The sequence below is a fragment of the Phocoena phocoena genome, chromosome 3, assembly GCF_963924675.1.
Source record: "Phocoena phocoena chromosome 3, mPhoPho1.1, whole genome shotgun sequence".
Classification (NCBI taxonomy): Eukaryota; Metazoa; Chordata; class Mammalia; order Artiodactyla; family Phocoenidae; genus Phocoena; species Phocoena phocoena.
In genome coordinates, this window is record NC_089221.1 from 138,469,924 (window position 1) to 138,495,178 (window position 25,255).

Below are 25,255 nucleotides of genomic sequence, written 5' to 3' on the forward strand. Positions count from 1 at the left end.
CTGATCTCTTCCACTAAAGATTTTGATTTACATCTCAGGTGGAATCTACTTTTTAAGCAAGCATCCCAAATGACCTTAAGGAAGTCTATAATAGAAACACTGTTGTATAGAAGTTATCTATGTTAATTTTAAACATATCCTTAATCTACAAATTCTTGATTCATAAACTCAAGAATAAAAGGTAATTATTGAGTCCTTGCTGTGAATTAGAAAACAAATACTTCTCCCTCATCAACAATACCATCCTGCTTTATTTTTATATATCTTCAGTATCTAATATTTAAAAATATTCCAATTATATTTTATTCTACAACTTTAATTTCTGGAGTTGTATAGTTTTAGTTCTACATGTTATCTTTAGCTCTACATGCTAGCATATATTGACTTTTTCTGTTCTAAAGTTCTTACTTTGACTCTCTTTTGTTGGGGGCTAGATTTTTCTTTATACTAAGCTATAATAGTTTTCTTTGAATAAGGACGCATGGATGCTATGTTCCCTTAGATTTTGCATATTGAGGATAGATTGTCTTTCTTTTGCATTAAAATAATATCAATAATATTCTTAGGTTATATTTTTCCCCCTCAGAACCCTGTAATATTTTTCCATTGTTTTATAAAATTTAATATTGCCGTGGAGTAGTTTGAGATTTTTTTTTCCTTACCTGTTGGTCACTTTTTCTGACTGGAAGTTTAATAATTTTAGAAGAATATAATAAGGTGGCAATGGTATTATATAATTTTTATCTTAGAACCCAGTATATCCTTTTGGCTTACTGATTAATTTCATTACAGGTATGTATAAACACACAATGTATAGCATAGTAGTTAGAGTGTATCCTCTAGTCATATTTTCTGTTCAACCATTTTTTTAGCTGTTCAACCTTAAGAAAATTAATTACATGTTCTGGGTCTCTGTTCATCATTTATAAAATTATAACTGCTACAACACAGGGTAATAATGACTAATGTTATGAGATAATATATAGAGAGTGTTTAAGCATATACATGGCATTCAAGAAGTATTTATCATTATCATTATTATAATCAGCTATTGATGTCAGATTTAAATATTTTTTTCTATTTGCTTTTTGTTCCATTCTATACTTCACCAACATTATGGCTCTGCATGTTTGCTCTGCTGTACCTATCCTGTATATTATGTTTTCTCTAAGTGGTTTCTAACTGTACATCTCTTTTTTTCTGTATTTGGCACGATTTTCTACAGCCTGAATTTTGTGTTACTGCCTTGATTTTTTTGCCATATTGATCTTCTTTCTTAACTATTTTAGATGCAGTTATTAGTGTCTACGAAAATTGTTCATCCTTCATCTTTTGTTTCATATTCTCTTTCAATTTTTGCAAGAAAAACACTTTTTTAATGAAAGTTTTTAATATATCCTGAAATATTTTTTCCATTAATGGGTCATTATCTGTCTTTTGCGTGCTGAGTTCCTCTCTCTCTCCCTACGAACGAGTGAGAGAGAGAGAGAGAAAGAGAGCAGGGAGAGACAATGTCATTTGGTAGTTTTCCTGCACAGTTGCCATGCTGATTCTTTGTTTAGATGCTTCATTTTATAGGCAGACCTTTCTATAGGGTTTTCCTATTTGCTCAAATACAGCTTGGGTAGATTCTTCTGGATTTTGCTTGCACTAACATTGGCCCTCCTTATGCATTTCTGTCTCTCTGCAGAGCTTCAGTTTTAGTTGGGTGTTGTTTTTGTTTTGCTTTTCCATTGCCATTTTATCCTTTACGGCTTTTGGACAGAGAAGAGAAAAACTGCACCTGGGTTTTTGGATTCTTATGATCTCCATTTCTCTAACACTTTTCACAACAGAAAGCAGTTAGACATCAGTTTTCTGTTTCTTCATCATTTTAAGGGCTGGGTGATATGTATGTGTGTGTGTGTGTGTGTACTGCCACACTCTCATAGTAGGTATGTAAACTATAGTAGAACTTTTCTAGGGAACAATTTGGCAATATGTATCACCATTTTAAAGCATATACTTTTTGACTCAGAAATTTCACTTTAAGAAATATATTAGGAATCAATGGTGTGTAAACATGTCAGCAATGGGGTACTTATTTTAGTTGTTTATAATCAAAAACCACTTAGAGGGGCTTCCCTGGTGGTGCAGTGGCTGAGAGTCCGCCTGCCGATGCAGGGGACACGGGTTCGTGCCCCGATCCGGGAAGATCCCACATGCTGCGGAGCGGCTGGGCCCGTGAGCCATGGCCACTGAGCCTGTGTGTCTGGGGCCTGTGCTCCGCAACAGGAGAGGCCACAACAGTGAGAAGCCCGCGTACCACAAAAAAACCAAAACAAAACAAAAAAAACACTTAGAAACAACGTAAATGTCTAACAATAAGTGTTTGTTATATAGATTATGGTGTATACATTCAATAAAATATTTTGTAGTTATTAGAAATGATGTATACTTATACTGATGTTTAAAGACACAGGTAAGTAGAAAATAGCATACACACAATAGTAGAGCATAATTATTTGTATAAAAGTATGTCATTAAGTGTGAAAAAAGGACAATGCTAACAATGATTATATCTGGGTGTGGAGTACAGCTGGTTTTCATTGCCTTTGCACATTTTTTTTAAAAGACTGACCATAAATTAGTTTTACACTCATAAAACAGTAATAGAGATAAAAAAAAGAAAAATTGAGAAAGATACACACTGCTACCATCTCCAGAATAATAGCAACAATTTATGGAGTGCTCTATGTCTGGTACTGTATAAGGCCCTTAACAAATTATCTCATTTAATCCTCTCAGTAGCTCCATGAAGCAAAATCTTATTGTTTCAGTTTTCAGCTGAGGAACTTGAAGGATGGAAAAGTTAAACACGTGTAATGTTACACAGCTCACAGAAGACCAGGCCTGAAGGTGAACCCAGTTCAGTCTGATTCTAACAGCTACCATCATCCCAGTGCATTCTATTGCCTCTGAGGATTGTCAAATACATTTCAATGCTTTTGCAGGTTACAGGTTTAACAGCTCATCATTCAAACTTTTGAATACTGGCCCTTATTTCATACTCTAAATACGAACTTAAAAGAGAATTAAAAAGACAGAGTAAAGACACACCCAACAAAGAAAAGTATAAAGGCAGATGACATTAAGATTCATATTTCAATGTAAATCATTCTCTTTAACATAATGTTTTATGAAATAGAGAGAAAGAGTTCTTGACAAATGAGGGTCCAAATCATGGCATCCGAGAGTATCGTTAACTTTCAATCCATTAGCTAACAAGAACAACAGAGGCAAATTTTCTTTCAAATATTCTCATAATCTGAGGATTTTCCTGAATTTTCATGTAACTTTTACCCAGTCATAGACCAATCATGCAGTATACTCTGATTTTGATTTTGGAAAATACATTATTTTTCAACCATTTTCATCATAAACCCGAACTCCAACTGTCAGACATATTTTCTTCTAAATGATTAGCATTCTACCCAGAATACTGCCCAATCAAATCAGTCTACTTCCATTTCAACAATAGTGGTTTCAGTTAAAAACAAGAACCGCAGCAACATCACAAATGAGATAGCCTGAGAGCACAGACATAGCAGGGGATTGGGACTAAAATAGTGAGTAACAAAATTTCAAACACCTCTTCTCCTGGAATCTACCTAATATCATTTATCAGACTCATGCTACATATAACACAACAAGTAATGAAGTTAAAAGAACAACTTAAAATAGTAAAACAAACTAGCAATTTAAGAGGTTAACCATAACTGTTTCCCACCCCAAAGGTAATAACAATGAGGAATCAAGGAATTTGGGGTCAGAGCCACAAAACTAAGGAAGAACATGACACTTCAAGATATAATAATGGCAGCTTCTCTGGCATCAAGTCCTCATAGGAAAGATTCACAGCGTTCAGTATCATTCACTGCCTCACCAAGAAATAGAACGAAAACAAATGAGAGGTAGGCAGTAGATGATAATGTGGAATGGTGACAATCACCATCTTCCTCCTCCAATTTGGCGGGTAATGTGAATGACAATTTGCCAATTAAGAAATGTAAACACATGAGGATTCAGAAACTAAACTCTAAGTTTTAGCCCCCAATGGGCTTTCTTTGGAGTTCATTTAAGTCAAGAACATTGTCAAGAAACGATCTCAATTATTGCCTCTTATCTATTATTATAACAACACTGGACCTGCTGAGATAATACTTATTTCTAAAATATAAATAACAATAAAGGAACAAGGACTTGATGCAAACATAACATTCTCACACACAAGTGAATGATCTAGGGCAGAAAATATAGGTTCCTGAATTCTAAGCCAACCTACGGAAGGACTGTATAATTCTCCACCTATTCCACCAACCCAAAGAAACACAACAAGAAAACTAAGAAATGCCAGAGTATATAATGATACTCTATACTTTATACTCTCAATACAAATGAAAAGAATACGATCTGCTCGTTTTCTTTCTTTAGCACAACAATAATGTATGAGTGGAACACTGAAGCTTAGGTTCATCATAACTACATCATAACTACATTTAACTACATTAAAAAAAAACAAACCCAGGAAAACCCCATTATGGTCTCATGAAAACATTTAACGTATCCCCACGTCTCAGGATACAAGTCCATAGGTTATCTGCAAAAACGCCATACATTAATTTAAAGGGAACAGCTAAACATATTGGCTCTAACAGAAATACAAATAAATGGATTAAAAACTGGCTATCTAACCGTATACAGAGAGAAATCGTAATTGGTAGTCCGTCTAGTTGGGGAGAGGTTTCCAGTTGGGTCCCACAAGGATCGATATTGGGTCCCATTTTGTTTAATATCTTTATAAAAAATCTGGAAGACAAAGTAGAGAATGTGCTAATTAAGTCGACTGATGCCACTAGATTAGAATTGGTGGTTAAAGTAAATTGGCTATAGATAAATGCTACTGGTCTCTAGAAAGACCGATGCTAACAGAGACTAGAACTTCTAAATAGTTCTTTTTAATGTATCACTTACAAAATCTAGTTTCAAGCACTAGAAATAAATAAATTTAAAAGATCTTAGTGCTCTGTTTAACCAAAAATTTAGGTGTAATGGATAAAGACAACACAGAGACTCCAACACCCATGAATGCAGAATAAAGGATGCCCCCCCAGTAGATCTTTTCGGTGCAGCTTTATTGGGAAAACTGGTGGTTGTGGGTCTCTCGATACAGTAAGGATATTGGAGGCATTTCAGATATGCAAGAATCAAGGTGGTGAAAAGACAGAAGTAACTGAAGTCTCAACTATATATACACCTAGTTATTGGCAGAAAAATAAACAAGAAAACAACATAAAGCTTAAAATAAAAAAAGGGAGCACTGAAAATTGAAGGCATGAACAGGAAAAGTGGGAAAATTGATCAAGAGAAAATCCTATAAGGAAACACACACACACACACACACACACACACACACACACAACAGAAGAATGCAAGGTATAATAGGAGAGCTTTCCTAACACTAGAAAAAGAGACTGTAGTTTTTTAGCTACTCCTGAACACACTGAAGAAAAATATTCAGTAGAACTCTTACTGGTTTGAGGTTTATTTTTAAAAATCTTAGTAGTTAACAATTTAATTTGTCGCATGGACAAATTGTTACTTTCACAACTGTGAAAGTAACAAGGCTTGTCAGCTACGGACTCATGTGTAGACAGACGGGTTTTTTTAGGTGATGTGAACCGAATATATAGACTAATCTGGAATCAGCTTTTAAATTTTATATTTTTTCACTTGCTTGCACAGAGGAATGTACACTGGATAACGACTAGAAAACCTAGATCATCTCAGAAATCTTGTTAACTTTGCTATGCAACCTTGGATAGTTAACTTTCCTTCAGAGCCTTAGTTTTTCCATCAGTTAAACGCCAGACTAAGAATTGTTTTAAGAGCTGCAGATAACTCTTGTTAAAATAAGAACTTACAGGAAACTTCATACAGGGAAGAGATTAGAAAAATGTGGAAGCATGCCTTTGAGTGACAGTGGGCTCCCACCTGGCTGGGCTTCCCATTTTCATCCCTCCTGCCCTCAGGACAGAGAACAGTTTAAAAATCACTTTAGACCATATGACATGCTGCTTCTGTCTCTAGGAAACCATCAATGGAACCAGAAAAAGTCAATCCCTCTCCTAGTGACTGATTGCTCTGGAGCATCCAACAATACTTAGTTGATTATATGTGCCTGATCTTTTAAAAAAAAAACTGTAGAATTACAGTTAAAAAGAAGGAACATTCTTGATAAGAAATAGAGTGACATTATTCATGATGCCGACACAAAAGAAAGCATTGTGCAATCAGAGACCTCTGTGGGTCTCCTCTAACCCTTCATGCTGTGTTAAAAAAAGAAAAAAAAAAAAAGGGGGAGCCTGGAATGTTAGATGGCTACCTTTAAAAAATCTAATCAACATGGCTGTAAGTATTCTGGCCTAAGAAATAATTGATCAAGTTTGTAGTTGGCTTGCTATTGATTTTACAGCTAATACCTGTTGAAAAATGATTTTGTTGCTTTGACTTTAAAACTTCCAAAGTGAAACATTCCTCTGTAGGTAATATTTTTTTAGGGATAGGACTGCATCCTACATACTAGAGCATGTAGAACGCACAAGCAAGTATCGCCAATAGGTCTGGAGACTGTAAATTTTATTTTGAAAAGTAATCATGTTTATCGTTTATAATATTTTGTTAATATTTATCACTTACCTAGTGCTTATCATATACTGGGGACTATGCTATCTTCTACACTTTATCATAACTTCATAACTTATGAGAGGAATTAACTCCATTTTACAGATGAGGAAACTAAAGGGTCAGAAAGGCTTTTTTTCCCCATTATCACACAACTACTAAATGGAGGGTAAATACCAAACCTGACTGACTCTAAAATATCTATTCAGAACTACTGTGCTAAATGATAACTCCTGATACCATGATGTTATTGCACACTGATCAAAGAAAGAAGAGGCTCCACTTGTGCTAAAGAGTTTTAAGAATAGGACACGTAGCTTACATTTTTCTCAAGTTTGAAACCGGAGGATTGGACTAGCGTAGAGTTTTTTAATCTCAGCAGTACTGACGTGTTGGGCTGGATAATTGTTATGGGGAGGCTGTCCAATGCACTGTAGGATGTTTAGCGGCACGGCTGGCCTCTACCCACTAGATACCAGTGGCAATCCCCTCCTCCTGGTTTTGATAATCCAAAACATCTACAGACATTGTCAATGATCCTCAGACGGGGGTGGGGGGGCGTGGTGGCAAAACGGCCTGAGATTTGAGAACCACTGTACTTAGAAGCATTCTGGTATCTTCTTTGTTCTCTCATTCTATGCTCTGAATTGTGGATCCAACTTCAGCCAAGAGGATGGATGGGTTTTGCATCACTATGGGGTACCTGCCCAGTGAACCATTCCCTACCTCCATCTCAGTACATTGAGTTTAAAACTACCTGAAGCTCTCCAGGTTCAGTCTGCTACAAAACTGCCACTCTCTGGTACTTAAATTTATTATGTAAATGCAAATTGGTATGAAAAAATAGGGTAGGTGAAAGTGAAGAGAGATCAGATGTTAAGCCAGCTTTGCTTTAGGCAATTTATTGAGACTCATTTCAAACTGCTGTCCTAGGAGATTGTTTTATTTGTTCATTTTCTTTACTAAAGGTACTCTATCAGGAAAATTGTAAAATGGGTTTAAAAAGCATTCTCTATTTGACAGCCCGAGAGAGTCATAATGCTACCTTGGAATCTATTAACAGATTCCAATAAGTGAGACCTGGAGCACTGAAAAGAGATTGACAACTTCCTAGACCCTGTGGTTCACTGGCTTATAAGGGCCATTCCTAAAATTTGCATCATTATGAATATCATAATGATATTTGATATCATTATTTATGGTGTGCTACCCTTGGAATTAAATTGAAGTTAGAAATATTAAAATGTAAATTCAATAATTATTGGATGGTTAAAAATCCCAGATAGCTTAAAAGTATTACTATTTTCCTAGTTCCATCACTATGAACTATTTACCAAATCCAACATTATGCACTACTTTATAAGCGCTATTTATGGCAGATATTAAAATAAGTCCTTGTTTTTTTTGTCTATTTTGAAGCGCCTAAATTTGCACTATGGGAAAATGCATATGTAAATATTCTGTTCAGTGCAGAAAGTTATATAACAGGAAGCCAGGTGAAGTCACATTTTGGGAGTAAAGATGGCTAGATCTATTGGAACTATTGTCGAAAGCCTCAAAATTGAGATTCTAAATCTTGAATGCAAATAAGAATAATATTTGGAGAATTAAAAAAAATTATGATGCCCAGGCATACCCCAGGACAATCAAATCAGAATTTCTGGGGATGAAACCCAGGCTTCAGTATTTTTTAATGCTTTCCTAGTCATTTAATTGCGCACCCAAAATTGGGAACTGCCTTCAAGAATAAATTGGATTTACAACTGTGTAGGAATTTTTCTTTGGCTATGCCTGACTTAAGCAACATGGTAGCCTCCTGTACTCAAATGCTTCAAGGATTTTAAGTAGTACATGTGCAAGGCATTAAATAATTATCTGTCACTTAAAAAGAAAGTTATTCATTTTTTCCCTTCCACTTCTTTTTCTATCCATCTGATGACTTCAAGAACAAAGTCTCAGGTTGTTGCTGGTGGGTCTTTAGCACCTGTCTGCACATGCTTATTTCCTTTTTAAATCAATGGGAATGCAGAGCTCAGGCCTAGAGCCTTTATCTAGTATAACCTAGAATTTAATAACATAGTTTCATTTTTATTATACTTAAGATTATCTTCCAGCAAGTAATACTGATTTAAGTGATATGAAATTTCCTTTTTAAAAATAAATTTAAATAAAGTGAGTAAATTTAAATAAACATAAAGTAAATAATAGTACATATTATACTCATATATGGAATAAGTCACAAAGGTGGTTCTCAGATGACTATGGTTTGGGCCACCCTAGTGTTAAGGTAAAGGGCATCTAAATGTTGTGCCATAAATCTGGGCCCTAATTGTGCCTCCATCACTAATTATCTCTTCCCTGGGCTTTGGTTTTCTCATTTGTTAACAAGGCCATGAACCTATATTGCAGGCATTCTTCTATGAGTTTAAGAAGCAAGGAGGGCTTTGCCCTTTGAACTTACCTTGTTGACATCCAGACGCATCTTCTCATTGTTGGCACTGGCAGCCTTTTCAGCTGCTTTCTTTTGGCGTTGAGGTCCCCTCCCAAAAAAGATGTAGTTGACCAAAGCATATTCCAGAAGGGCCATGAAAACAAAGACAAAGCACCCCATCAGGTACATGTCAATGGCCTTCACATAAGGGATTTTAGGGAGAGTTTCCCGGAGGTGGGTATTGATAGTGGTCATTGTTAGCACAGTTGTAATTCCTGTAAAAAATGAGAGAGTTAGAGTAATAATGTTTGTATTTCCTTTCTGCTTTCATCATAGCTGGAAAGGTTAACTGTATTCTTTTACTTGTTTATAGATACTGCAAAATATATACCAGGCACTTATTATACAGCAGCCCTGTGATAGGCCCTGGCAATATACATAAATCATTAATTTATAGTAAACATTAATCATTTGGGGGGCATTGCCTTTAATTTCATTTTCATATTTATAGTTATGTATCTAGTGGGGGGCTAGAGATGTGAATTAAATGCTATGATAGACATGTGTGTAAGGTGAAAGTTGAGAATATGGAGAAGATCCTAGTTTAGCCCATGATGTGGCAGGGAAGAGATCAGGAAATATAGACTTCAGAGCTGAGTCCCGAAGAATGAGTGGGAGTTACCCAGGCAAACAAAACCTGGAGGTCAAAAGTGATAGTAGACCTAAGGGCATTGGTGGTGGAGAGAGTCTATTTATTTATTTAAAAAAAAAAAAAATTATTTATTTATTATTTTTTGCTGTGTTCGGTCTTTGTTGCTATGCACGGGCTTTCTCTAGTTGTGGCGAGCAGGTGCTTCTCTGTTGCCGTGTACGGGCTTCTCATTGTGGTGGCTTCTCTTGTTGCGGAGCATGGGCTCTAGGCCCACGGGCTTAAGTAGTTGTGCCTCGCGGGCTCTAGAGCGCAGGCTCAGTAATTGTGGCGCACGGGCTTGTGGGATCTTCCCGGACCAGGGCTCGAACCTGTGTCCCCTTCATTGGAAGGCGGATTCTTAACCACTGTGCCACCAGGGAAGCCCGAGTTTTTTTAAAGGGGTGCTTTGTGGGGGTGAAAGTACACAGCCCATCAAAAGAATCTCAAGAAACTCAACGTGGGTACATTATAGGATATGATGGGAAGGATGATGAGGAAAGTGGAGAATAAGGGCTGCATAATGGAAAGTTACATACACAGAACCTAATGCAGAACTTGAACTTAAAATTGAAGGCAATGTGAGGCCACTGACCAGCTTCCAGTAGGGAGGTATCAGGGACAAACTGTATTTAGGACGCTCATGAGGGTAAGCGTGCAAGACAGGAAGCAGAATACCAGCTGAGAGTTTTTCAGAATAAGTAAGTGATGAAGGGGAAATAAATTAAAATCATTGTAAAAGTACTGAACTCAATGAATGCATTAAACAGATGATATGAACAATGATTGCAAAAAATATGGAAACTAGAGGTGGAGAGTAACAGAGAAGCAGCTGTCTAGCCTTCGTGTTTCTGGGTTGGGAATGTAGGCACATAATGCACAGATAAATAATATAGAAGTATTACAAGACTCTATGGGAAACGCCACACTATGTCAGGTTATTACTATTAGTCCAGCTGAGGGAACATCTCCAACAGTGGGGAGTAGTTTCCCCAAAGCTGCAATTGGAGGGATAGACAGAGATACGCTGGGTAAAAGCAGTGGGAGTCCAGAGCCCTGAGTTTCCTACAAAGGTCCAGCTTTGTAGGAAAAGAGTGATGTGAAAACAGAGCTCCGAGGTCAAGATCACACAGATGGGAAGCTGCAGAGTCAAAATTTGAACTGGGGTGTCTCTGACTCAGAAACCTGTGCCCTTAAACACTATCCAATAACACAGACCAAAAGTTAATTTTCAATTCTATTTTTCAGGAACATATGTTTTCTGATTTAATTTTTTCTCTCTAATAAGATCATAATTTTTGCCTTGCTTTTCTATATGCTCATGAAACAGATACAGAAAAAATAAATTTGAGCATCCAGTTCTGAGCATGGCCAAAAAAATATGGTTATACTTTAGATCTAGGTATTTTATAGTTCTCACATCTTTTCTATGTTAGTCATTTTGACACATTTTCCAATTTTACTTTTCTCTTCATTATTTCATCTAGAGCTTATCTTGGATGACATGAATATTACATTTATATTATAAAACAGACAACACTGATTTTACTATTTATCTAAATCCCATGTTAAGGTGTTTCTGACCTAGTAATAAACTGCTCACATAAAAGACATTTGACAATTTTCTTTCAAAAAGTAAATAACTTATGTATTAGTCCTATAATAGGCATCAAATTGATAACAGATTTTCATTTTGGAATAACAGCATATTTACAAATTCCGTTCATTACTTTATTCAGCAGCTATTTACTGGACACCATTCACTGTGTGAGACACTACAAATATAATGGAAGCAAAATTAGATATGGACCTTCCTCCAAGGTATCTTCAGTACCACGAGGAAAATGAACATCACAAACCAAATAAATATAAATTATAACTGCGCCTGGTCTCCAAGGTTGGTCTATAGTATTTTAAGAGAATATATCACAGGGACTTGACTCAGTCCAGGAGGTAATTAATTCTCCTTCCATCCCTGAACCACCACAATCTAATCTCAACACAGCAGCCAAAGTTATCCCTTTGTATCTGAAATCATGTCAGTTCTTTGCTCAGTGTTGCTCTAATTTCACTCAGAATAAAAGCAAAACTTTTAGTATGGCCCCTGGACCATTTCATCATCTTTTAGTCCCCTCTCCCTGACATTATCTCTACTCCTGAACTCACTCTGCATCTGCCTTACAGGCCACCTTGCTCACTTGCTTGGCATGTTTCTACCTGAAGGCCTTTTCATCAAGCTGGAATATTCTCATCCAGACATTTATGTGACTCAATCTTCTTCAAGTCTTTATCCACTGGCCATCAATGAAGTCTACCCTGATTGTTCTAAACTGTACCCCTAGAATACCCACCCCCTTACCTTGCTTATTTCCATTCTACAGGTTTACCATATTATATAATTTGCATGTTAAATGCAAAATAAATTTACTTTTTTACCTTTTATTGCTAGAACGTAACTTCCAGAAGGACACTGGCTTTATCTCCAGTGCCCAGTATGTTTGACACATAGTAGGTGCTCAAAAAATTTTTGTTGTATGCATAATGACTTTGTTAAGGAATTAATGATTTAATTGAGATATACTGGTGAAGCACTTAACTCAAAATTTAAAGGGATTAGTCAAAACTCAGAATAATAAAGATTGCATAAAAGGTCATACATTTACTATATCTGGAGTCAGCAACATAAAAGTGCTCATGAAATACAATTTATTCTCTTTCTCTGGTGTTATGATGGAAAAACATCACGCATAAGATAAGTGATGGCATGATTTCCCAATATTCTTACTTTGTTGTCTCCTGCCCTTTGCCATGCTATCCCAAAGTCTTAGTTAAGACTTCAGAATTTTCTGCTCATTGATTAGCTGCACATTTCATTTCTCTGTTTCTTGTTCAGAATAAAATAAAAAAAAAAAAGATGGAAGAGAGCTCTTCCCAGGTAAGGAAACACAGATAAAAACAACAATTATCTAGCAATATTACATGAACTACGCTTCAATAAAAATATCAAGCTGATGGGACTAATTTCATTACCGACAGCTACATAGTTAACTAATTTTGACATGAAAGAGTTTTAACTTGTGTTTAACCGATTTAACGCTGAATCAGATCACCCAACGTCTCATAGCCAAATTCTTATAATGTGCGCAGTCCGGTCTCATCACGCATCGCAAACTCGAGGGTAAGGAAAGTGCACGTGTACTCAGGCGCACACACAGGCACACTCCACAAGCAGTCAGATTGATGCCTACCTAATGCCACTCTTGCAGCTGAAGCATCGTAATTAATCCAGAAGGAGACCCAGGAGAGGATAGTGATCAAGATAGATGGCATGTACGTTTGCAGGATAAAGTAACCAATGTTTCTCTTAAGCTTAAAGCTGAGGGACAACCTGGGATAGGAACCTAGAAAGACAATTTTAAAACATCATCGTTATCCATCAATATTTATAGGATACTTTTCTTTAAAGGCCCATAAACAGTTTGTATATCTTTCCTAAACTCAATTTCAGCTCCTGGTGAAGGGCACTTTCTTCTGCAAAAGTGGTCTGAGAAAACAGGGCTTTTAATTAGCAGGACTTACTCAGTGTTAAATATATTCCACACTCATCAGTAACTGAAAGAATTCCAGCTCTTCCCTCCTCAGCCTCCTACACTGAATCAAAGGTTCTCATTCTCTGCAACTGTGATGACAAGACAATTTGAGACAGTCCCTTTGTTCCGCCTTTAACTGTTTCTCAGCAAGTCCATCCTGTACATTTATGTATATAAGAATAAGGCTGCACACTCTGATTATAGGGAAAGAAATCTCTTCAGAAGCCCCAGGATGCATTCTAAGGCGAGGATCAGTGGCAAGGCTGCAGTTAGTGCAGCAAATCCCTGAAATTTTGTGAAGGTTTTCATGTGTATGCAGTAATTTTTCTAATTTCATTGCTTCCATCAAAGTTTTCAAAGGATTCCTGACCCACCAAAAGGTGGAGAGTCACTTTTCCTGAGCAATGTTTGTGGGAGATATAACTAAGGATAAGATTCTTGAAGCTGGGTCTTTTGATGGTGGGGACCTGGGGAATTACATTTTAAATGAGATATGTAACGGAATACAGTCTTACAACCTAAAAGAGTCACACTGATAAATGGTGTGAGTGTGTGTGTGTGTGTGTGTGTGTATGTGTGTGTGCGGGGGGGGGGATATTCTTACTAACTGAAAGCCTTGTCTAGCCCTCTTGGACTGAAGCAAGTATATTAATATTAAAGTAAAAATATTTTAAGTAGAAACTCATTTCTATAGTGTCTCAGGGGTTCAAAGAACCTCAAACCTAAGAAAAGTTTCTGTTGTTTCTTTTGCAAAGCTGGAGGCTATTTTGTATTCTTGCTTGAAGTAGTTTTCAGGGACAGGAAGTGCCTGAGTCCTTAGCAGACAATTCAAAATCTACAGTTACTGTATTAGCTATTTCTGTGCTTGGGGAATTCATTTCAATAAGAAAAATATAAAGAGGGATATTCCTGTGGACTTATTCTTCTTTTAATGAGTATGGAGCAAATTACTGCATTCCTGGGCTTTTTTGTTAAAAATCTGTGCTGATGAAAACAAGTCTGACCTCAATACTGGAAGAATAAGAATGGTAAATGTATCAGGATAATCTCAACATCTGGAAAAGATTTTAGCTCCAAAACAGTAGGTAAGGCTACGTAAAGAAAGTCCTACCCTTTGAGAAAAATGTGAAGTCCTCCCACCCTACTGTGTTTAGAGAATTTCACTGTGGTCAGACTTGAGTGAACTATGACCTGGCTGTCCTCAGTATGTTTCAAGGAATTATGATTGTGCATGAGAGACATTTGCTTTGCTGGGGGTGCCTTCTTGAAAGTAAATGGATGGGTTCCAAATGGGCTTGCTGGGGAACTGAGCATTTTCAGCAGATCTAAGTCTTCCAGAGTCCCCATCCTTCCCTGGGACCTGATCCTGATATAAGTGAACCTTTTTGGCAAAATATAATAAAGCCCCTTTTCTCTTAACTATTTGCCCTGATACAAACCTGTGGAAAAAACAACCTTCTTGGTGATAAGTTTATAATCTACAATAGAGAACTGTGGAAGTTCAATCTTGGTTACTCCTGTTACTGCATTATCATCCCCACGCCAGTAAAACTCAATGTCATCAGTTGTATATCCATCTGTAAAAGGAAACACACAAACACATATACAGATACACAAAAAAAAGACAAACAAAATAGAAAAAAATAACTGTTTAGGAAATGAACTGTATAAACGATAATAGCTACAGCTAAAGGTTATTATGTGTTAGGTATCACGCCAAGCACCTTAAGTATATTACTATCTTTAATCCTCACAATAATCCCATTGGGGAAGTATAATTAGGCTCACATGAGGCAACAAAGGCTTAGAGAAATTAACAGCTTTTATTAAGTCTTGTAACTAGGAAGTGGTATCGTTGGGACTTGAACCTAGGTTTATCTGATTATGAACCTCATTCTCTCAAACAGCATCACATTATCACATAACCCTGGACTGTACTCTAAGAGAAGACAAAAGAAGAGAAAAATCATTTAAGTTATCAGTACAGTATTAAATGGTACCAAACCCTCCCCCTGCCAATACAAAATACCTGAATTACAAAATATTTGGATTTTAAGTCGGAAGAGAAGTGATTATGAAGAAGTGAGTCATTAATTTTTTAACATTCATAGACATGATCTCCAAATTTGATTTTGCAGCATATCTAAACCCCCCAAAAATGCCCTAAAAATTCAAAACAACATATAATTTCCAGCAGCTTTAAGGAGTAAGTACAAATGTAGAGTGTACACCACAAATGCACAGTGCATTTAGGGGGTCTGGCTCCATTCATCCAACAATTACTTATTGAGCACCTACTATGCTTGTCAGTGCAGTTGCTGGGGATAGGACTCTACTATGCTTGTCAGTGCAGTTGCTGGGGATAGGACTCTGCACAATAAAAACATGACCTCTTTTATAATGATCCTTTCAATCCATGGGGTAGAGTGGGACAAACACACGTATTCTAATTAGTAAGCACACATATAACTGCAGTGAATAAACACATATTATATTGCAAACAATGCTGTACAGGGAAGCATGCAATGAAATCCAGTGAATACCAATATTTTACAAACTCACGCATCCCCCACAAATCCCCCCAAAAGCATTCGTTATATTTGTATATCACATTTATCTCTTCAAAGAACATTTGCACCCAGATAGCTGAATCTTTACGAGTCTAGGAGGCAGGCAGCACAGAGAATCTCCTCCAATTTCAAAAGCAATAAAACCAATGAGAAAACTGCTTAAGTTTCTGTCTTTTGACATGTAACTAGTTAGTTTAACACTGAGGATTTGAACATCAATTCTTTGATTCTTAGCTCTTATGATTTCCAAAAAACCACATTTCTTCCAAAGAGAGAAAGTCATATCTCCAAAAAAGTGGAAGCAAATTATTTTTCAAAGAACTACACTACCCTCAATTTGAGAATCTATATCAACCATAGCATAGCTCAGGCGTTGTCTTAACTTTTCTAGAAATCTGAAGTCTTCTTTATTCAAAAGAGTAGCCATCTTTATCTGATAATAGATATACAGATTTTTTGGAAGAGTTTTTGAAAACTTGAACTTGCAGTTCCCTAACAATAGGCTTTTGGATAATAGCTAATGATTTTCAACAGGGTTATTTATTTGCAAACATCATAAATTGTAATAGAGATGGTGGAGTTTAAATAGATTATAGAACGCCAACATTTTTATTAGCATGATCTCACTTAGAGCCTTTGTTTTGCTAGAGAATGTCTTTCTTCATAGAAAACTAGATTTAAAAGTAAATTACTCTTGGCTTTAAAGGAAACCCCACCTGTTAAGTGAATGACACAGCAAGCTGATTCTCAGATAAGAGCTCTCACTCCTTATTAATCTACTCCATTAATATTCGCTACCTAAACCTAAGAACTCAGGTGTCTGTCCCAAAGTATAACTGCCCTTTTTCTAAGATGGCAACTTTCTTAATGTGGCCATGGGAACTCTCAGAGTCCAGAACGTCAACTCAAATTAAGTCGCATTTGTCATTGGTTATCTGTACACATCTCTCAGTTATGAAATTGTTTAGAGTCAATGACAACCCCACCATTCATAAAACAGTTTAAAATAAAAAAGAGGGTCAACTTTCTCCTAGAATCAAGCTAGATATTTAGAAATGTATTGTAAAATTGAATCTGTGTATAAACAAAAAAAGGTATTTATGAAACAAGGAGGCAACAGTTTTCTAGAATGCAGCCATCTTTGAAAGAAGAGAACAAGGGAAAAGTCAACTCACTACTGCCAACAGAGGACTAAGTATAAACTAGTGAAGGGTGTGTTTCTGGTCCTCCAGCTTCCTTTCCTCAGTATTTAGCTTCTTTTATTCATCACTACAAATCTTGTAACAGAAGCTCTCTGTAAGCAGAGGCATGGGAATATCAATGGCATTTCAATACAGCTGTAGAGGAGATGCCTAATGGGTATTTAATAGGTAGAAACATTATAATAAAATACAGACTTCTGTCAAAAAGCCAGATATTTGACACAGTGCTTGCTAGACAATACCTGGCAGAGAAGAGGTACTTGGCATAAATTATTGAATTAATACAACAATTATTTAATATACATGTGGATTTGGACAATGGTTGTTTAACCAGATGCTTGTCAATGTGAATGTATTCATCATGTTAATATCTCTGTCTCTTGCTCCTAGCACAGTACCTGGCACATAGTCGGCATTAAATATATCTCTTCTGAGTGAATTCAAAAAAATTCACCCAATGATAACATAACCCTTGAGAATAATCCAAAAATCCTTCATTATATATTTTTCCTTATGTATTAGTTGGGCAAGCTACCTAGCCTCTCTGTCCTCCATTTTCTCATCTGAAAATTAGGATAATAATAGTAATAGCTACTTCACAGAGCAGTTATGCCAGAAAAATAAGTTGTTCCTTGTAAAATACTTCAGAAAAGTAACTGGCAGATAGTGCTCAAAAAGGTTAGCTAATACCTTCTCTTTAAATAAGAATTATTTACCATTGCAACAAAAAGAATAAAACACCTAGGAATAAACCTACCTAAGGAGACAAAAGACCTGTATGCAGAAAACTATAAAACACTGAGGAAAGAAATTAAAGATGATACAAATAGATGGAGAGATATACTATGTTCTTGGATTGGAAGAATCAACACTGTGAAAATGACTCTACTACCCAAAGCAATCTACAGATTCAATGCAATCCCTATCAAATTACCAATGGCATTTTTTACAGAACTAGAACAAAAAATCTTAAAATTTGTATGGAGACACAAAAGACCCTGAATAGCCAAAGCAGTCTTGAGAAAGAAAAATGGAGCTGGAGGAATCAGGCTCCCAGACTTCAGACTATACTACAAAGCTACAGTAATCAAGACAGTATGGTACTGGCACAAAAAGAGAAATATAGATCAATGGAACAGGATAGAAAGCCCAGAGATAAACCCACGTACATATGGTCACCTTATCTTTGATAAAAGAGGCGAGAATATACAATGGAGAAAAGACAGCCTCTTCAATAAGTGGTGCTGGGAAAACTGGACAGCTACACGTAAAAGAATGAAATTAGAACACTCCCAAACACCATATGCAAAAATAAACTCAAAATGGATTAAAGACCTAAATGTAAGGCCAGACACTATAAAACTCTTAGAGGAAAACATAGGCAGAACACTCTATGACATAAATCACAGCAAGATCCTTTTTGACCCACCTCCTAGAGAAATGGAAATAGAAACAAAAATAAACACATGGGACGTAATGAAGCTTAAAAGCTTTTGCACAGCAAAGGAAACCATAAACAAGACGAAAATACAACCCTCAGAATGGGAGAAAATACTTGCAAATAAAGCAACTGACAAAGGATCAATTTCCAAAATTTATAAGCAGCTCATGCAGCTCAATAACAAAAAAACAAACAACCCAATCCAAAAATGGGCAGAAGACCTAAACAGACATTTCTCCAAAGAATATAAACAGATTGTCAACAAACACATGAAAGAATGCTCAACATCATTAATCATTAGAGAAATGCAGATCAAAACTGCAATGAGATATCATCTTACACTAGTCAGAACGGCCACCATCAAAAACTCTACAAACAATAAATGCTAGAGAGGGTGTGGAGAAAAGGGAACCCTCTTGAACTGTTGGTGGGAATGTAAATTGATACAGCCACTACGGAGAACAGTATGGAGGCTCCTTAAAAAACTAAAAATAGAACTACCATATGACCCAGCAATCCCACTACTGGGCATATACCCTGAGAAAGCCATAATTCAAAAAGAGCCATGTACCACAATGTTCACTGCAGCTCTACTTACAATAGCCAGGACACAGAAGCAACCTAAGCATCCATTGACAGATGAATGGATAAAGAAGATGTGGCACATATATACAGTGGAATATTACTCAGCCATAAAAAGAAACGAAACTGAGTTATTTGTAGTGAGGTGGATGGACCATAGCATCTCTCATACAGAGTGAAGTAAGTAAGAAAGAGAAAAACAAATACCGTATGCTAACACATATATATGGAATCTAAAAAAAAAAAAAAAAGGTTATGAAGAACCTAGGGGCAGGAGGGCAATAAAGATGCAGACCTACTAGAGAATGGAGTTGACCACATGGGGAGTGGGAGGGGTAAGCTGGGACAAAGTGAGAGACTGGGATGGACATATATGGACTACCAAGTGTAAAACCGATAGCTAGTGGAAAGCAGCTGCATAGCACAGGGAGATCAGCTCGGTGCTTTGTGACCACCTAGAGGGGTGGGATAGGGAGTGTGGGAGGGAGGGAGATGCAAGAGGGAAGAGATATGGGGATATATGTATATGTATATGTATAGCTGATTCACTTTGTTATAAAGCAGAAACTAACACACCATTGTAAAGCAATTATATTCCAATAAAGATGTTAAAAAAAATCCTATGATAAACTCTAATGGAAAAGAATATATAAAAAAAGAAGGTATATATATATATGTGTGTGTGTGTGTGTGTGTAACTGAATCACTTTGCTGTATAGCAGAAACTAACATTGTAAATAAACTGTACTTCAATAAAAAAATTAAGAAAACAAACAAAACAAAACAAAAAGAATCTGCCTGCCGATGCTGGGCACATGGGTTCGATCCCTGGTCCGGGAAGATCCCACATGCCATGGAGCAAATAAGCCCATGTGCCACAACTACGGAGCCTGTCCTCTAGAGCCCGTGAGCCACCACCACTGAAGCCGACGCATCTAGAGTCTGTGCTCTGCAACAAGAGAAGCCACTGCAATGAGAAGCCTGCGCACCCCAACAAAGAGAAGCTGAGTAGCTCCCACTTGCCACTACTAGAGAAAGCCGCACACAGCAATGAAGAACACAGCTAAAAATAAATAAATAAATTTTAAAAATAAATAAAATAAAAAATAGAGAAATGCAAATCAAAACTACACTGACGTATCACCTCATACTGGTCAGAATGGTCATCATCAGAAAATCTGCAAACAATAAATGCTGGAGAGGGTGTGGAGAAAAGGGAATCCTCTTGCACTGTTGGTGGGAATGTAAATTGATATAGCCACTATGGAGAACAGTATGGAGGTTCCTTAAAAAACTAAAAATAGAACTACCATACGACCCAGCAATCCCACTACTGGGCATATACCCTGAGAAACCATACTTCAAAAAGACACATGTATACCAATGTTCATTGCAGCACTATTTACAATAGCCAGGACATGGAAACAACCTAAATGTCCATCAACAGATGAATGGATAAAGAAGATGTGGTACATATATACAATGGAATATTACTCAGCCATAAAAAAATGAAATGGGGTCATTTGTTGAGATGTAGATGGACCCAGAGTCTGTCATACAGAGTGAAGTAAGTCAGAAAGGGAAAAACAGATATAGTATGTTAATGCATATATGTGGAATCTAGAAAAATGGTACAGATGAACCTTATTTGCAGGGCAGGAATAGAAAGGCAGACGTAGAGAACGGACGTGTGGACACAGAGGGGCAGAAGGGGAGGGTGGGATGAATTGGGAGATTAGGTTTGACATAAATACACTACCGTGTGTTAAATAGACAGCTAGTGGGGACCTGCTGTACAGGGAGGTCAGCTGGGTGCTCTGTGATGGCCTAGTTGGGTGGGATGGGGGTGAGGGAGGGAGTTCCAAGAGGGAGGGGATATGTGTATGCACATGGCTGATTCACTTCGCTGTGCAGCAGAAACTAACACAACACTAAAGCAATTATACTCCAATTAAAAAAAAAACACATTAGAAGGTTATTTTGATGCCTATGATTGTGGAATCTGACACAATGGAGCAGGATATTGTATATGCTCCTTGGCTACTGCTGGTTTTAAAATCCTCAGTCTTCTTGACTTCATTTTGGGCTAACCAAGGATAGAACGTTGCAAATGGAAAGCAAGTATATGCTCTTGCATCATCAATTTCTGTAGATGAAAGACCAACAATCCATAACAGTGCCAGGGTGGTCAAGTTCAAAAGCCAGCTCAATATACTGTGCAGGATTAGCTGAAAGCAGACCTAGTTTTCTTCTTTTCTTTGAATTTTCTCTCAAGGAATATTTAGTGGTCTCTCAATGTAATTAAAAAATAAAACATATGCAAATACATATGACCTGACTTTACATCTGTCATAATAATAATGAGTAAAAAATCAGATATCTTTTAAAAGGTATCAGAAGGAGGAGATGCACTGAAGCTCCTCATTAATGTCTTGCAAAATAAATTCATCTTTTATATTTTATTCATGGGATTCCAGAAACTGAGTGATTAAATTATATTGTATTGTTATCATTAAAAACATAATCCACATCAATTCAATTGGCCTATGAATAAACCAAAACACAAATTTATTGGAATTTACCTGGAGAAATTAAAACTGCGTGAAATGTTACAAAACCCTGATCAGGAAGGATAAATATGTAAATTTATAAATCTGTATAAGACACAAATGATAGATATTGGTAAATACCTGTACTATATGAGATTTAAGGAGCAAAAATGCCACTTTAAAATCATTTACATAATAACTGAACAGATTCTCACAACTCTTATGTATCTTATTACATAACATGGCATTTAAACAAGTTTTTTTCTCACTTTACTGATAGTTTACGTTTGTTTTGTTATCTACTAAGTAAATGTTACATTTTAGAAGGATACTACTATGCAAAAAATATGAACCTGTAACAAGATACTAAATAGGGGAAGCTGATGAGAACATTTAGAAGAATTAACTGAATTATCAATGCTACCATATTTTTTCCTAGTGGAAAATTAAAGTGACTTATTATTCTCCTGTTACTTATTTACACTTTGCTCCTCAATTGGACTGTTAAATGTTCTCTGGTAGTTATCCATTTTCTGTCTCCCATTGTATCAACATAGCAATAGTAACATAGTATAACTGACCTTTAAACAACATGGTTTGAACTGCATGGGCCCACTTATACAAGGATTTTTTTCAATAGGAAATACTACAGTACTACACGATCCACGGTTGGTTGAATCCATGGATGTGGAACTGTGGATGCAGAAAAACGTGGGTATGGAGAGCTGACTATAAATTAGAAGGGGATTTTCGACTGTGTCGATGGTTGGGCCCCTAACAGCTACATTGTTCAATGGTCAACTGTACTGCCATTTACAAGAACAAGAATGCAAACATTTTTTTCATGACTAACTCAGTGACCACGATTAGAAGCCTCCACAATCAGAATGGACTCCACTCCATGAAGAGGCCTGTATGTAAGTGCAAAGGTGCAAGACTGAGTACAGTCAATGCTAATTAAAGTTACAGGGATTTTTCAAGAGGGAGAGAGAGAAACTCACTTGTCAGCCACGACTCTTTAAATTCAGCAATGAAAGTGTTCCAAAGACACTCTGAGTGATTGCTCTGACTCCTGAATTGTCTTATTCTTCACTCTGCTCTTTAAGATGGACTGCTAGACACAAATGTTCTGCTGTCAAATCATTTCTAGGCCTCAAGCAGCCCCAAACAACTGGCCTAGAATGGGTCAGACTTGATTACCTAGTGGCATCTTAGTGAGGACACGGTCAAGTCATGGCTCAGAATTCGTCCCACATCAAAGATAATCTATGTTTTTGCGCTATTACTGTTTTCAAATTCAAATTGTATGATGTAAGAGAACAGGAAATTGATCATAATCAAGCAAATGTTAGATATTGTACCTTAAAGATCATTTCTTTATTTGGATTTCAATGCAAAACTTAGTATTTATTGTCTCTGTATGGGAGCAGGGTGAACTGGTAGCCCTTTCTGCCAGTTTAGCTCTGTGAAGTGTTTCTTATGATTTCTTGTGATTGGAGAGGCTGAAGCAATTAAAATAATGGTCCAGGTAAGAGAAACCAACTGAAAAAAAATAATAATAGGCAAAAAGAGCCACCATAACAGTAGCTATGTTTTACAAAGCCCTTCTGTGTCAGGCACTGCCTTAAACTCTATATGTTTTTGTCTTGAAAGGAGAACTAGACTGGGTTATGGCTACCAGGATTCCTCTCCTCCACCCAACCCTGCTTTTTCCATATGCATGAGCCCTAAATCCTGAAGTAATAGAGAAAAGTAGGAGAACTTTTAGCTGAAAAAAAAAAAAAAATAGGCTGGTGCTTCTCAAATTTAATATGCATAGAAATCACCCAGAAACCTTGTTAAAATGCAAACACTGATTAAGTAGGTACAGACTGAGATTCTGTATTTTTAATAACCTCCCAGGTAGGAAGGATGCTGTTTGTCCATGTACCATCCTCTGGATAGCAAGTGATCAGGAGATTTTATAGAGCAAAAGTCATTTGCCTTGCCATGGGAGTCAGGAAAGGCATGTTTGGTACCTATCCTGACCCAGAGAAGAAGAATGTTTCTTCTGAATAAAGGTTTTATACCTCCAAAATTAAAATATCCTCTCCCAGTTCCACCTCTCTTATAAGGAACAACAGGAGATGTTTCTGATGCTGCCAGTATCCAGGGGTCTGGTTTTCTTTAATAATCTACGACCTATGCTCACCAATAAAGCAATAATAGAAGAGAAAAGGGAGATGGGGCTACCTCTAAAAGTTTCCTGCAAATTTGTATTCATTCAAGTTTTATTTGAATATTTAATGATATTCGGACTAAGAAGATTCCACTCTAGCATCAGATGTCTGCATCTTTTATTTACTTTCCTCAATAGACTAGTCAACAACCTTTTAGGTTTCCCCCCTTCCTCTAATCTACACTAAACATGCTGCTATTATTACTTTGTTTACAAACAGGTTGATAATGCTATTTGCATGCCTTAAAAAAAAAATATGGAGAACTTTTTGATGGCCCTCCCAGTAGATTGAGAATTAAATGCAAATTCTTTGGTCAGGCATTCAAAACTCTATCTTGCAGCCTCATCTTCTGTTATACTTCTTCCTCTTTTAAAGCTTCTATCTTTTGCCCACAGTCTTTAGTAACCCCTTGACCTTCAGGCCTTGGTTCAAATTATTTAAGTTACTTGAAATAGTTTTACCTCTCACATCACATTTCTGTACACTTTCAGGCCCCATCTCAGCTTTCACCTTTCCCAAGACACGTCTCATCTTCCTTCAGTGGGGATCCTTTTCTTTCCTACCCTGAGGTTTCCACAGCACTGTGCTGGAATCCCTGCTCATCGACTAGTTTTGCAATAGAGGATTTGTGAATGTGTTGGTCTCAGCCACTAGAATACGCTGGAGGCTGAAGAACCATGTCTGATAACTTCTCTGTAGCCCCCCTCCTCCTTAATATAGGTAAGACCTTAATACAGGTCTTACCAAGGGTGGCACTTGTACAAGCTTGCTGAACTGAACTGTCAACATGCTACCCATTAGCTGTGGTTCATCAGATCCCTGCTCCCTTTGAGTGCAGTGAACAGATGCCATTTGCTGAATTGCAAGGTGGAAGAATTGCAAACCTGAACATTATTTATGTCTTGGGATGTGTTATTTCCATGCACCAGGCTCCAAACCATTAAAAAGGCAGTGCTATTGGTACCACTCCATAAAAGGGAGCTACCAAGTTAAAGCAAAGGCCCTGTGTTGAAAAAAAACTTCCCGACATTGCTGATTTTTTTGTTTAACATCTTTATTGGAGTATAAGTGCTTTACAATGGTGTGTTAGTTTCTGCTGTATAACAAAATGAATCAGCTATACATATACAAATATCCCCATATCCCCTCCCTCTTGCGTATCCCTCCTACCCACCATATCCCACCCCTCTAGGTGGCAACAAAGCACCGAGCTGATCTCCCTATGCTGTGCAGCTGTTTCCAGCTAGCTATCTAATTTAC

The 25,255-nt window shown here is 36.9% G+C and overlaps 1 protein-coding gene across 3 annotated transcripts in view; it reads right to left on the bottom strand.

The window, feature by feature from the left end:
• Window positions 1-25,255, bottom strand: part of GABRB2 (gamma-aminobutyric acid type A receptor subunit beta2) — a 292,384-nt gene that overhangs the window by 41,280 nt on the left and 225,849 nt on the right. For 2 of the 3 annotated variants that reach the window (XM_065873312.1, XM_065873311.1), the window contains exons 6-8: window positions 14,872-15,009; window positions 13,091-13,243; window positions 9,185-9,429 (exon numbers count right to left, since the gene is read on the bottom strand). In XM_065873312.1, coding sequence (XP_065729384.1) covers window positions 9,185-9,429; window positions 13,091-13,243; window positions 14,872-15,009 — 536 coding nt within the window. Of the gene's footprint in view, window positions 1-4,734; window positions 4,849-9,184; window positions 9,430-13,090; window positions 13,244-14,871; window positions 15,010-25,255 lie in introns of all 3 variants that reach the window. The other variant, XM_065873310.1, reaches the window with a different exon arrangement.